General features: G+C 41.6%; 2 protein-coding genes across 2 annotated transcripts; one reads left to right on the top strand and one right to left on the bottom strand.

Annotated features, from left to right (window-relative positions):
- Positions 1-385: 385 nt before the first annotated feature.
- Positions 386-10,298, bottom strand: ncbp1 (nuclear cap binding protein subunit 1). The gene is made up of 23 exons (XM_085416995.1): positions 10,101-10,298; positions 8,134-8,222; positions 7,828-7,928; positions 7,578-7,734; positions 7,374-7,481; positions 6,990-7,111; positions 6,827-6,896; positions 6,455-6,670; positions 6,282-6,379; positions 6,096-6,159; positions 5,886-5,996; positions 5,013-5,077; positions 4,860-4,922; positions 4,697-4,771; positions 4,311-4,414; positions 4,099-4,221; positions 3,882-3,984; positions 3,567-3,660; positions 3,366-3,469; positions 3,160-3,277; positions 2,919-3,059; positions 1,945-2,058; positions 386-814 (listed from the first exon to the last, which is right to left on the bottom strand). Exons 1-23 carry the CDS (start codon positions 10,132-10,134, stop codon positions 701-703), a joined length of 2,388 nt encoding a protein of 795 aa, XP_085273121.1. The 5' UTR covers positions 10,135-10,298; the 3' UTR covers positions 386-700.
- A 17-nt stretch (positions 10,299-10,315) lies between these two features.
- Positions 10,316-14,413, top strand: tstd2 (thiosulfate sulfurtransferase like domain containing 2). Its single transcript, XM_085417030.1, has 9 exons — positions 10,316-10,597; positions 11,532-11,821; positions 11,958-12,066; positions 12,193-12,312; positions 12,506-12,611; positions 12,835-12,950; positions 13,317-13,475; positions 13,672-13,810; positions 13,930-14,413. Exons 1-9 carry the CDS (start codon positions 10,466-10,468, stop codon positions 14,148-14,150), a joined length of 1,392 nt encoding a protein of 463 aa, XP_085273156.1. The 5' UTR covers positions 10,316-10,465; the 3' UTR covers positions 14,151-14,413.

Genomic DNA, 14,413 nt, shown 5'->3' with positions numbered 1-14,413 from the left:
TTTATAGAGGTGCTCAAGCTTGCTGATGATAAATGAAGTGGATTAGATTAGCAGTACCTCTTAGTTCTATGAAAGCAGTAAGGCTGTACTTATGCACTTAAGCACTAGATGTTGTGTAAATGTTTACTTGTCCTTTTTAGGCATTTATAACAATATTTCAATTTTTATTTACATTGGTATGTTCAGATAACCTCAAACTGGATGCTCCCCCCCCCCCCATTCTGTATTTTCATGAAGACTCAATAACACAAACGAGTGGATGGATAAAGACTCTGTAGAGCTTTAATTACTTCCCAATTCCACATAAAACAAATATAAAAAAGTAGAGCACTCTCTAGATTCAGAATCAGTCAGAACCGACCTGGAACCTCCCTTCCTATGAAGATTATTTCTGTAGCGCCGTCTTCATACAGTTTTTAAAAAGATCCATTCATAACAATACGGCCAGGAGGTAAAAATAAACAAAAGAGAAAACAAAGAAATACATCCAAAAGGAAAAAAAGGAGCGCTACCACAAATTAAAGATTTTCTCAACAGACATCCTCTGATGTGGCTGCACATGAGTGAAATGAATGGCACCAGACAGGAAAATAAAAATAAAACTGAAGAGGAGATTCTTGATGCAAGAGCTGGTTTTTCTAATGTGTCGCTTCATCACATCGGGTGAACACAAGTACACATTTCATCGGGATCGTGTGTCTCAAAGCTGCAGGGCGCAGAACTGCTGGTACACGGCCAGGATGTGGTGGTCGAGCTCGGCGGTGAACAGCAGGTTCTCCAGGGTTCCCATGTACTGCTGGATGGTCGCGTGGTGCTGCAGAACGAGGGGGAGACGTCACAATAGAGTTCACAGAGTGAGTTTAGGGTAAAGCTAGCCTTGGTTTCCATATTCAGATACATTAAAGGTACAGAACTTAGCAGTGTGTGGAAAGATTTTTCTTCCCCCCCAAAATGTCTCTTTTGGTAGTAAAGGGTTCCAGCCCGTTCTCCTGTTGAACCAAAAGCCAACTGGAACTGAGTGAATCACATAAAGCTGGCATGTTTATATTGGCTCATGTCCAGCACAGCAGTATTTGCCTCATGTTTACAGTGCTACTCCTAGCATCTTAAAGCCTGCACCTGAGCCTGAGGTTCTGCTGGACATCTCTTCCTGTTAAAAGAGTTGTTCCTTCCCCCACTTGCCAAGTGCTGCTAGGTCCCTCAAAATGAAGGGCCTTTAGTTTATAGCAGGGGTGGGCAACTCCAGGCCTCAAGGGCCGGTGTCCTGCAGGTTTTAGATGCGTCCTTGATCCAACACAGCTGATTTAAATGGCTAAATTACCTCCTCAGCATGTCTTGAAGATCTCTAGAGGCCTGGTAATGAACTAATCATTTGATTCAGGTGTGTAGACCCAGGGTGAGATCTAAAACCTGCAGGACACCAGCCCTCGAGGCCTGGAGTTGCCCACCCCTGGTTTATAATATAAGGAACCCCTATGTTGTTAATTAAATAAGAAAAATAAATTGGATAATAGAAGACAAAGTAGCCTTTATAAATGAGATTCCAGCCTCTCTGCTCTCAGATATTTTAGATTTTTAGAGTCAGAGTGGCTCACTTTGCATGTAAGCACTACTGGCCTGCATGCAGTGTGCTATGCATGCTTGAAATTACATAATTTTTTTTTTTTTTTAATGAAAATGTGGCAGACAACTTCGTCATTTATATTTTTCTGATTTTCCAAGTAGCTTTATGGATGCCATAAGTCCCATTGAACCTAATAATGTGTGTGAAATTTGTGTTTGTCTCAAAAGTCTTAAAACTACAAAGAAAGTAATTGCTTGTCCTTTTCCGGAGGAGTAAAGAAAGTCAAAATTTTTACTCACCCAAAGAAAACTAAAATCAGACTAAGTGGGCATTAATAAAAGAAATCTAATGATGTGTGTGAGAGTGTTTTGTGCTTTTACCATGAGGAAGATTTGCTGCAGCCGCTCGATGCCGTTTTTGTACCAGGGCGTGCTGATGTCAACGCTGCCCGTTTCACAGCGAACCAGGTGCTCCGTCAACAGCATGATGAAACGCTAAGGATGGGGAAAAGCCTCATTTAAAAATGCTTTTATGGAGCAAGCTTTTATCTTTGCATTTTAATCTCTTCAGCTCGAGAAAGAAGAAAGAGTCGGCAGTGGTGACTGTCATGACGCTGGCAACCATTTTAGCCTACACGAATCCAGGAAGTTTAACAACCTTGGAGTATTCAGTTCCAGAAAAACTGATCAGTCAGCTCTGAGTGTGTTCACTCTAAGTGATCGCATTTATCTTTTAAAACATCGTCTGTTACTGTGGTCCGATATGAGCTTTGACCATGTCTCTCTAATGAGGAAATGAAATAAAGTGGCAGTCAGCTGCTTTGGTGACGAGAGGAGGCCAAAACCAGAAACTAAACCAGAGTTTAACTTCCGTTGTTGGGGAACTGAAAACCTCAGTTTTTACTGATTCCACTTTCTTGAACACAACCCTGGTAGAAAATCAATTCTGTTCGGAGATTTTTTTTTTTTTGGTCTAATCCCAGAATTTAATCCGTCCCCTCATTCTTCCTTCACTGACATTTGACTGAGCCGGAGGAGGCGGGTCAGATTCAAACCCAGCAGTTGTTTCATGTGTCTTCACTTGTGATGATATAGATCTAACCCTTTCTACAGTGCTGTTAGCACACAATGTTTACCTTCTAAGGAGCAATCAGCTGCAGTGATGTGGGGATCTGCTCAGATTTAACACAGACACAAGCCACTTGACACAGGGCCACTAGAGGGCACTACAAAAGATTAAATCCCTTGTTTACTTCCACCTGCAGAAGTTGCATAAGTTGGAGAGCTGGCACCAGCAGCGCTGCAACCTTGAAACCGGTTAAGTAGTTAAGAAGATAAACTGTAGTCTTCCGTACCTGGAAGATGACAAGGAAGAGGTTTTTCTGCTCGCTCTGAGCAGACTCCACCTTCTCCTGGAGTCTCTCGATCTGCTCCTCCAGCTGACCCTCCTCATCTTCACTGTTCTTGTCCATATCCTCGTCGTCCCCGCTGTCGCGCTAGTAGTGAACAAAAATTTGAATTCATTTTACACAATTTGTTCATTATTTTAAGTTTAACGTTAAAATAATGATGATTGCATATTGGGGGGAGGGTTACCCTCTTGTGCTGCTGTTTCTCCAGTTTGTCTTTGGCCTCCTCCAGCTCCTTCTGGATCTTCTGCACGTGTTTGTTCATCTTTCGGATGGTCGAGTGCAGGATCTCCCAGATGAAAAGTCTAGATGAGGCACAAAGTCTTTCAGTTTACAGAGAAGACGCTGCGCTTGCGTCATGAGAGCTAAAACCTAAACATCTGCGTGTCCCACCTGGTGAACTCGTGGGCCATGTCCTGAGAGAAGAGCCAGTTGGCGACTGCAGCACAGTCCACAACCTGCGTCCGAATCAATTTGTCCACCAACACGGCGATCATCTGCCAATCAGCAGAGTTTACATGAACCACAAAAAAAAGAAAAAAACAAAAAACAAAACTGGCTTCATTTACATGCTCGTGGGTCTGTTTGTTGTACCTGCGGGTGGTTCCTCCACACTTCATACAACACTTTAAGGAGGTGCAGCTTTCCCTCGTCACTGTTGGCCAGAGTCTTCAGGATCTCGTGAAACCTGAAAGCAATCAGACGCAGGTGAGGCCAGCAGCTCTCCAGTCACTGCATGTGCATTCAGAGCATAAAAAGCAACTAAATTAAATAATTTTCCTTTTATTTCAGCTCTTAAAAAATAATAGTTTCTGGCACTTTGTATAACAGCAGAAAAGCATCTGATACATCTCTCTGTATCATAGATGAATACAATACAACATTTTGGTGGCAACAGATGTTCCTTACTTGCCGAGCGCACTGAACGAGTGGCTGAAGGATTTGGCTGCTAGGTTGAGCAGAGTCTGCAGGAACACGTCGATCTTCAGCGGATTGAAGCTCTCGCCCTCGTCTGGAGGGACCGAGAAAGAAATGTAATCAAAGAAGGGAGAAGTGTAGGAGAAAGACAGCACTGCACAAATGAACTTTTCATGCAGGAGCAAGTAAAACGAAACAAGAAACAAACCATCATCATCTTCCTGATTGGGGTTGGGGACCTCTTTGAGGACGGTGAGGATCTCTTCGTTAGATGCTCTGTTCTTGATGGCGTTACTGACGGTGATGGACATGGGGTAACCCGGTAACGAGGCTATGAAGCAGCAGAGTCCAGTATTTAGTTATCAGTCTGCTCCTTTTTGTTTTTAAGTAACAAGAAAACAAAATGTCTGGCAGTCTTACAGGCGCTCTCGTCTGGATATTTATATGTAAAGATGGGGTCAGCAGGAATGAGGGCCGAAAAGGTTGGAGGCACGATGTCCACTATCCTCTGGTGGTATGAAAGTCTGCAATTAAAGCAGCACAACAGAGAACAGCAGAGAAATGAGCAAAAACACAGACGTTCTTTCCGCTACAATTTTCTAATCCAAAGGGCTTTTTAAATGTTTTCTTGTTATTGTACTCTCTTCCCAGCCTTACTTCTTCCCTATAGTGGCCCTGATACACCGTCACAAACACTCAAGATAAAGAAGATAAACCCTCTCTAACTATATTACTACACCTGACTTGTGTCCTGATCTCCTCTACAGGACTGGAAAACAAAGAAAGCATAAATAGTGCCCCAATACCTCATGCACTTCTCCAGAACCTCTTTGACAAACTTGGGCTTGGGTTTCTCTAGATCCACGGTCAAGCAGTCAGACCTTTAAGACAGAGCATGATTTAGGTTATAATATTAAAAAGGCAAAACATAAATACAGCCACTTTAAATGCTCCCAGTCAGTCACTCACCAGTCATCCCAGCTCCATCGGAACTGGAAGTTGCTCAAATGATGAGAAAACCAGTTGATTAGTCTGCAAAAATTAGCAGTGTGATCACATTAGAGTTAAATGAGAGTCAGGAAACCTCTTTGTACTGTTAAAGTTAAGACACAGAAACATTACCGGTCTATGCAGGTGGTGTTCATGGTGTCCAGTCTCATGTAAAGCATCTCTGTGGCTTGGGCCAACTAACGGGCAGGTGTTAAGGCTCCAATAACAACTTCTAATTGTTAAACCTTTAACAATTTCCCAACTAGAGTGTGTTTTCTACATATGTGCTCATTAAGACAAGTCAAATCTGATCTCCATTTGTGTCCTTTCACAGACACTTCTACTCATTAAGCTCCTTGTTGTGTTACAGTTAGTGAGTTCAAGTTAACTGAACTGCCCATAGGAGTGAATGTGTGTGAGTGAATGTGTGTGTGTGAATGGTTGTCTGTCTCTCTGTTGCCAGCCCTTAATCAGGCTGGCAACCTGTCCCGAGGCGTACCCCACCTCTCGCTGTATGGTAGCTGGGATAGGCTCCAGCCCCCCTGTGACCCTGACAAGGATAAGCAGATGAGAATGGATGCCCTAGAAGAATTATTCAATTTGATCGCGACATGGCAAATATGTGTTTTTGCATTATCTGGTGCATATTTTTGCTGCCTGTATTAAATTATTATGAAGAAAATGTCACAGGAACAACAGAGAGGAGAATCCAGTCACACATTTGACTCAAATGCTAACCTTTTAGCCCCACAGCCAAGGTTACCCACGATAAACTATTTCACCAAACTCTCAGCGTCTCAGTATTGAATCCTGGGGTTTGAACAATGATTACATAAGACCGACTGCTAAAATACTTAGGCCCTGTTAATCTCTAAAACTAATCTAAATTAAAGATGGCCACGGTTGCCTTTTGCAACAGTTTGGTGTATTTAATTCAAACAAGTGTTCAAATTTTTCAAAGGAGCAGCTAAAGGTTATTTTTTAAGATAAAATAATCAAGGATACGACTTGGGGCAACGATCCGGGCTGCAGTTTGCAGAGCTCGATCAGCAGTGTGGTGTACATGACATCGATGTGAGGCGGCGAGGGCAGCTGGAAAAGTTCCCCAAAGATCACCTACAAGAGAAAAAAAAAGCCATTAAGCCAGCAGATTAGACTAAAACAGCTCTGCACTGTTTCTACTTTTTGATGCCAGAAACAAGAAAGAAAATATACCTCGACGATATGATAGTTGAGTGGGATCTTATTTTTCCCTGGGTAGCTGAGGAGCTGGGCAGCGCTGAGCGTTAGGAATAGAACAACAAAAAATTAGTTTAAGCATTTTAGTAAAAAATTAATACGAGTCACTATTTATTCACACATTCAGGTGTAAACAAAAAACAAAAAGCCCTCATTGCTCACCATGTTTTCCTCTCTTTCCAGTGAGTTTTGATAATGCAGTGCAGGTTTTCCTCTATAACAAATCTCTCCACAGAATGGCTGCCGGGCATAACAGGTCCCTGAACAGAAAGAGATGAATATGTAAAAAGTTGCAGAAGAAGAGTTTGACAGACAGCGTTTTATTTGTAATGAACCTCTGGGGCGTCGGTGTAGTCAAACACGCGGAAGATGACCCGGGGCATGGGGTACTGGGCGTCGGGCATGTGGCCCGGTGGGGTGAAGGGGGGCAGGTTGTGTTGCAGGGCCTCGCAGAGCACGCTGTCAAAGGCGATGTAGGGACGAAGAATGTGACGCTCCTGCCAGCGGTCTTTCTTCAGCTTCTGAATCTGAGCCCAAAGGCAGTCCAGGTACTGGAGGAAGGAAGATACGATCCGTTTACTCAGACGAAAACAAACATTGCTGTATCCAAACAGCAAGCTCTAGTAAACATGAGGCCATAAGGAGACACTTTTACTGTTTTGACCATTGCACATATTTGCTGTTGTTTAACCGACTGCAAGACTCACCTCCTCTTGTGGATGGGGTTTATCTGCAGTCCACACCTGCAGCATGGGGACATGGGTCTTTACTCTCCTCCTGAAAAATGTGGATGTAGCCAAGAATAAAAACGAAACAACGGCAGCAAACGATGATTGCTTAATTAAAATCTAACCAAACCGGGGAACGTACTTGAGGTAGCCTTCAATCTGGCTGAGGAGCCGGTCCATCTCCACGTCCTTCTTCTCATAGAGCTCCTTCCCGACCCAGGGCAGACAGGACAGAACGACGTACACAAACCAGTCCGACCGAACCTGACAAAAAAGAGACCAATTAAAGGACTGGATCATAATCCACCACAGTGTGGACTGTGACACAGCCATGGGCTAGTGAAAAAAGATCAAAATGTGCTCCATAATGATAAAGACTCACCAAAATTAAAAGAAAGAAAGAAACAGATAAATCAAATAATTACTATTTTAATGTAAGGTCTGGCTCAAATGTGAACATTACAAATTATTTAAATTGCTTTTGGGTACAATGCAGCTTGTTTCACACCATAAACCATCTGCCTACCTGTGGCACATCTTCCTCCTGAGTAACACTGACAAAGTTTTCAAACATGGCCACCATAGAGGGAGCAGCAATCACGTGGCAGTTGACCAAATCAGACAGAAAACGCACCTAAAGAAAGAGATGTCATTATGTAAAATAAATACAAAGTGGCCATGTTAATTAGTTTAAAAGCAATCTGTAGGATTATTATAAAAGCCAGCATACCAAGTAAACAGCTTCACTGTACAAGTTGTTTTTTAACGTCTCCTTCAACTGCCTGATCATGGCCTCAACGAACTCGCCCCCAAAGTTGTAGTTCCTGGCGTTAAGGAGGCCGACTAAGGTCGTATAAACGGTCAGCTTCTCGGGCAGGAGGCGGGCACTGTCAACAAATGACAACATATAATGACTGCCGCCACACAAAACACACTTGCAAAATTTATTAGAAATCAAAGGGTGAGAGGTGTGAACGTACACAGCACATAAAATGCGCAGAATTTTGCTTTTGTAGTTTGGGAGGTCTGCCTCTAAGACGCCAGCGAGGCCCTCCAGGTTGCTCTCGAGGGATGATGTGCTCTGTAAGGAAATATTTTCGCACAAGAGCAATTTGTCACTAGAAAGCAATTTAACACAAAGCAAAGAAGACTTAAAAAGAACATTCTGGCATTTACTTTAGAAGCAAAGTTTTGCACTGAACTTGTGTGGCTCATCTCTCTAGAGTGGAAAATGAAGCTACTCATCCTGAAAATAAAAATGTGTCCTTCCTGTAGAGTCTCCTTACCTTTTCCCCAACACGACATATCAGTGACTCCAGACGGTCTTCGATCTCAATCGGCTCCGATGTTCTCCTCCTCTTATGGGCTTGACCTCCTGGAAAGGTGAAAGAGTAACACAATAATCAGAGCCAGAAGAGGCTCAACCAGCTCCTGTAGGAATTATCTGTCAGTTTCTCTTAGCTAGTGCACTCTAATCTCAATGAGTCTTTTCAAAGTAAGGATGATAAATTCTCCGCTGTGTTCATCAGTTACACCGTCATTTCACGTTCAGTGGTTTTCAGACAGCACAGGACTATGAATTGAACAATGGTCTGATAAAATAAAGCTATGTGAAGTTCAGAAAAGCACACTTACACTGTCATTTAAAGAATAAGAGCATTAACAAAACATGAATCCAGCAATTGAATTGAACATTTAAAGGGGACCAAATTATTTTTACATTATTTTTTCTCTATTTTCTGTTATTTATATAAAGGTTTATTAACACTGTTAATATATTAAAAGTAAGGATGTAGTCTCAAGTGGTTGTTCGTTATGTCTTATCAAACCAAACAGCACTGTATCAACAGCGTTCTCTTTCTGGGATTAATAAGTTATTTTCCTGGTGTCGCATGCAGACTGCCACACCTAACAGCAGTTCTATACTTGTCTTAAGTGCACGGCGTAGGTACTTCATACTAGCAAACTCCTTCAAAATCTGATGACTTAACCTGATGTGCACCTTCCTGGAAAAGAAACTACACATCACACTACACAACTCATTAAAGGGCTTCAGTCCTAAATATATGTCCGAGTTGTTTTATAGATACAAACCCTAAGGTTTGCAAGATCTGGTCACCTAATGCTGCTTGAATCTTAAACAAAACAGGCTAATAAAGCACTTAGCTGCTATGCTGTTAACCAGGGGTGTCAAACATAAGGGCCAGGGGCCACAATCGGCCCAGGAAATACTCCAGTCTGGCCTCCATGGGCAGCTTTCAAAAGTGTGAAGGAGGGCATTAATTCTGGCTTCTTGATTGTATTTTCATAACTTTTATAGGTTTTTATACAGATAAAGAACTCCATGGCTACTGATCCTATGCCAAAGTAATTAAGCAACAGGCGAACAATTAAATGACAGATATGTTTCCGTTTACTGTACAAATGTATAATTTTTAAAAGAGAGACGTGACAAAAAAAAAAAAGACAGGGTATTTTCTGTGAATTAACAAAAACTGTTTTATAATTCAAACTGTATGTGCGGCTGTGTGTGAACCAAGACACAAAATAACTTTTGACATCTCTGCTTTTTATTACCATCATTGCTATTATTGTGGTTGCTATGAATATTACTACTATTTCTGCATTTCCCTTCTTTTCTGTTTTAATCTTAATCTTGTAAAGCATCTTGAATGACTGTAGTATTTGAAAAGTGCTATATTAAGAAACTTGATTTGCCCATGTACATATGCAAAGTTACCATAGTCCCAGATTAAGAGAAGAGATCTGATTTAATCTTTAAACAGACCAGGTCACATTTAATTTCAGGATCTTGCACTCTGCGGGAAAATATTTGATATTTTTAGGTGATTTTCCCCGCCCATAAATCCAGATCCATAGTTAAACTTTCAATCAGATGTTAACACTAAATCTCGTGCATGTTTTGAAGTGTTTGGTTACCGCCCCCATAGTCGCTGACTACGCTGATTAACGCCAGCTAATCCTGCAGCTAGCTGCACCGGTTCATTTTGCGGCTGCATGCGACTGTTTGAGCACTTTTCTCGCTTTCAGTGCGCCACAATGTAACTGAATACTGCGGTCATCACTGGTTTTGAACTTTCTGGATCTCGCCGATAAAACCCAAACATTCAACTAGTAAAATAACCCTCCCAACAGTGCGTAGGGGACGCATGAAAAGCTCGCTAACGCCAGCTAGCCACCGCTGGTTAGCCTAACGGTGTGAATAACACGCCGTTAACGTGCACCGACTCACCGTCGTTCTCATCGCTGTGCCGCCTCCTGGACATGTTTCACCCCGCTTCGATGTGAATGTAACAAAGCCAAAATATGTGTTGAACGAGAAACAAAACAATGAGTCCGTTAAACGAGTTTATCTATGGATCATTCAGCAGCCAGCCGCTCAGAGAAAAATAAAAGCGGTCTGATTCAAGTGAAGCACATCCGGCTAACCCGGAAAGTGCACCCGTCTTTGGTGTCCGGAGTCTTGTGCTGAGTTTTCCGGTGCACGTTTGGAGGATGTGTTTGTTTGTTTCCTTAAAATAATATGTTAGAATTTATCTTTAATTCTGGTGAGACGGGTTAGTCGCCAACTGTTTTAAAAGCTCTTTTAAAAACACAATGGCGGCGGATGATACACCCTGCTCAGAGTTTATAAACTGGGAGGTTGACTCTTCAATTTGTAATGGATTCAAACAGGAGAAGCAACTTTCTGCCCCACAAAGGAGATACTACAGCTTCTGCAGGAGAAAGGTGAGCATCAGGACACACTGACTGGAATCCCTGTTTTATGGTTCAATTGTTGGACATATATAACGATTATTGTGAAATTTCAAGATATTTAATTTTGTTTTTCGCACATTGAAGTCTGAGGCAATGTTTGAACATTAATATCTCAAAATCTAAGAAAGATAAAAGCCTTAAATTGTCACTGGCCTCTCTAAGCATCTAAATGAATCTGATCTGTAATCTGTATTTTCTATTTAAAATCTGAAAATATATACACATTTGAGCACACTCATGAAAAAAAAACTTCAAATTGCAAAAGACAATTGGTGACAGTTTACATATTTATGAACAACAATATTAAAAAAAAAAAAAAACCCGTTATGATCTGTTTTGCATTCTGTAATTTTGTATTTTTAATCAGTGGTTTCTCAGCTGTGTGCTGGGAGTGTAGCAGAAAAAAGTAGTTCTTCTACTTAAAAAACTATATTTTCCTATTATTATCATCATTATTGTTGTTGTTGTATAACTTAGAGGCCAAGGAAGCCCCCTCCCCCCCCCCCCCATAGGTTTCCTCCTTGTACTTTGATATGCTCCCATGTCCTGTTTTACAGTCTGTGATGGACTGACAGATGGGGTGTGCCCCACCTACCTTCCAATGTCAGCTGGGATAGGCTCCATCTCGCCCAACCACTCTAAGTTGGATAATATAATAATAATACAATAGTAATATATTGTTAAGAAGGAAGGGTCATTATTTACCAACTTTTGAGTCATTTATTTTAGAAACGGATACAGTTTCTAAACTACTCTGGACAAATTTCAATATTATCGCATATTGGGCAACATATGCACCAAACTGTGGCATACGATCACACAGCCACTGTCTTATAATCTTAAACATCTATTTGACCATGTTAAAGATTTAACTCTTTAATTGTTTTTTATGTTATCCCCTCAGTCATTTGCTGCCTTTGTGGCATCCAAGAAGGACGGTAGTCACGAGGAAGGAAGCCCTTTGTGGTGCTGCTGCGGCCAGACGTTCATCGAGCACGCCGCCATTCACAAACACGTGGCCAGAGTGCACAATGCTGAAATACAGCAGCTCGCACAGGACGAGTATGAGCATTTGTTTAGCCAACTGGAAGAAGAGCCCGAAGCAACGCAGGTGAATGAGCACAGTGGAGAAACGGTGGACGTCTCTGTGTGGATTCCCGATATTAGCCACATCTCTGAGGAGCAACTTAAAAAGTAAAGACAATCTCAATACAGTTATTTCACTATATTCTATATTTCTAATCTATATATGTAGATTATTAATGTGTCCCGTTTTAATTTTTGAATTTGATGTTTTATTTTTGTTCTTTGTTCTCTCGTTCTCCATCAGCGGTCCAGGCAGGGTTCTGCTTTACTATCACTACTGTTGCGTCGAGGAGCCACATGTCATCTGTGCTTGGCAGAAAGCTCTGTGTGAGAAGCTCCACTTAACGGGCAAGGTGAATGAATTGTCCCATCCAGTCTTGGGTTGAGGAACACTTCTATGAAAGAGCAAAGAAAAAAGGCTTTTCTCTTAATTTCAGTGAAACCGTGCCATTAAAATATGTGTTGATCTTTTTCTTCAGGTGAGGGTGGCGACTGAAGGCATCAACGGAACAGTTGGTGGCACAAACTTGGCCACTGACATTTACATAGAAGCAATGCGTTCACATCCGCTGTTCGAGATGGATGAGGAGGATTTTAAGGTCAGAATCAGATAAAGGGAAATTTTATATACTAGTGTCACCTCCCTCTCTTAATATTGCTTCATAGGATCGTAGGACTCTGTTATAGGCTCCATCAGGGTGTGGTTTGTCCATAATCAGACTTTAAGCAGTTATTAATTTATTTTTGTTAATCTTTGAATATTAATGGTGCTGTTTTTGTGGGTTTGTTCAGACCAGTGACGGTGGCGCAGAGTGTTTTACAGAGTTGAAGGTTGGGGTCTACAAGGAGATTGTCCCAATGGGAGTGGACCCAGATCTTATATCTTACGAGCTGGCAGGTACTATTTGTACTGACACTGTAAGCCTACAGAAATTATTAATAATGTAAGTGACACCTGTAGCTGATTTACTAATATCATTGCCTTTATTATCATAATAAGGTGCAAAATGTCTGCTTTGATTGCTGCTCTGCAGCCATAGCTGTGCTCTTGTACCAGCTGATGACAAACTCTATGCTGTGCTTGTATATAATGTCAGGTATGTGTCTGTTTTGCCTCTCAGGAGTTCATCTGGAGCCCGACGAGTTTCATAAAGAAGTGGAGGCTCTTCTGACTAAAGGAGATTCATGCAATGACACCGTCCTCCTGGACTGCCGCAACTATTATGAGAGTAAAATTGTGAGTAGTAAATTTGTTTTCTTTAGGAGATTGTTGACTTCATTCAACTGTAATCCGATCATTTTGGTGGTTTCAGGGTAATGTATGATCTTGGCATACTTGTGACATGCCCAGAGATTTATGTTGTAATTTAAGTTTTTTGTGCACCATCTACACAAGCTACCATGAGCAAATAGTAAGGATGGGCAGAACACTGATATTTGTATCTGGAAATAATGAGTCTGTATCCAAACAGAAAAGCATGACTGGGATCAATTTCATAAGCCTCAGTATTTTAGCCAGAAGCAGCGGTATTGAGGTTGTGCTATTAGAGAGTAATGTGCAAAGGCTGTAACAGTTAATAATTGCTGTTTTTTTTGCCTTCAGGGGCAGTTCACTCAGTGCCTGGCGCCAAATATCCGTAAGTTCAGCTACTTCCCAGACTACGTGGACCAGAACCTTGAGCTGTTCAGAGACAAGAAGGTTCTGATGTACTGCACAGGAGGGATCCGCTGTGAGCGTGGCTCCGCCTACCTCCGCTCCAAAGTAAGCTGTTCAGTCATCAGTCTGGAAAGCTTTTAGTGGAGCTGGGTTCACTCGCTCACTTGTTGCAGGTTGCTGATTCTCCACAAGGGGGAGCCTTTTACTAGTAGTTTAGGTATTGAGAAATGCATATTTCTGAAATGTTTGCATCAAATATTTTAAGTTCTTGTTCATATTTATCTCTTAAATCTGGTACCAGGATGTGTGTAAGGAGGTTTACCAGCTGAAAGGTGGAATTCATAAGTACCTGGAGCGTTTCCCCGAGGGGTTCTATCGTGGAAAGCTTTTTGTGTTTGATGAACGCTACGCCATCTCCTCAAACAGTGACATCATCTCAGGTTAGTGTGTAAACAGAGCCCATTCTCTGCATGTTAGAAGTACCAGAAAGCATCCATAAGATCTAATATTCTCTTAATATACATGTATTTTTTTAAATAAGATAACAGACTCTGTTTAGATTGCAGGTACTGCGGCCATCCGTGGGACCAGTACAAGCTCTGCTCCACCCAGTACTGCTGCCAGCTGGTTCTGTCCTGTCCAAGCTGCAGACAGGACGGCCACACCGCTTGCTGCCCCACGTGCCAGACCAAAGGTCAGGCTCAGTCCGAGGAGACCTCACATCACAAAGAGGAGTGCAAGTGCACTGACGTACGCCCCAGAATCCCTCAGGATGTGTAAAATGATCAGATTTCAGTGCTTAAAAATAACATAAACATAGTGTAAAATGTGTGTGACAGATTTTCAAAATAGGAATTTTTATACTAATGCATGTGGGAAATTAAGTCAGATGCATTTTAACTAATGAAAATCTATTGATGAAATTGAAGAAAATATCTGCTGAATCTGTTTTTATCATGTGAATATTGTGAACATTTTGTCACTAATGAAAGCTCAACTTCAACTTATTGTATGTATAAATGTTTCTGTTTCGTACTTTTAAA

Source organism: Rhamphochromis longiceps, linkage group LG2 (assembly GCF_057381845.1).
Source record: "Rhamphochromis longiceps isolate RC_006_pf linkage group LG2, R_longiceps_female_GT1.1, whole genome shotgun sequence".
In the NCBI taxonomy this organism is placed as follows: domain Eukaryota; kingdom Metazoa; phylum Chordata; class Actinopteri; order Cichliformes; family Cichlidae; genus Rhamphochromis; species Rhamphochromis longiceps.
The sequence above is the reverse complement of the archived record's forward strand: the minus strand, read 5'-3'. Positions and strand labels throughout refer to the sequence as shown.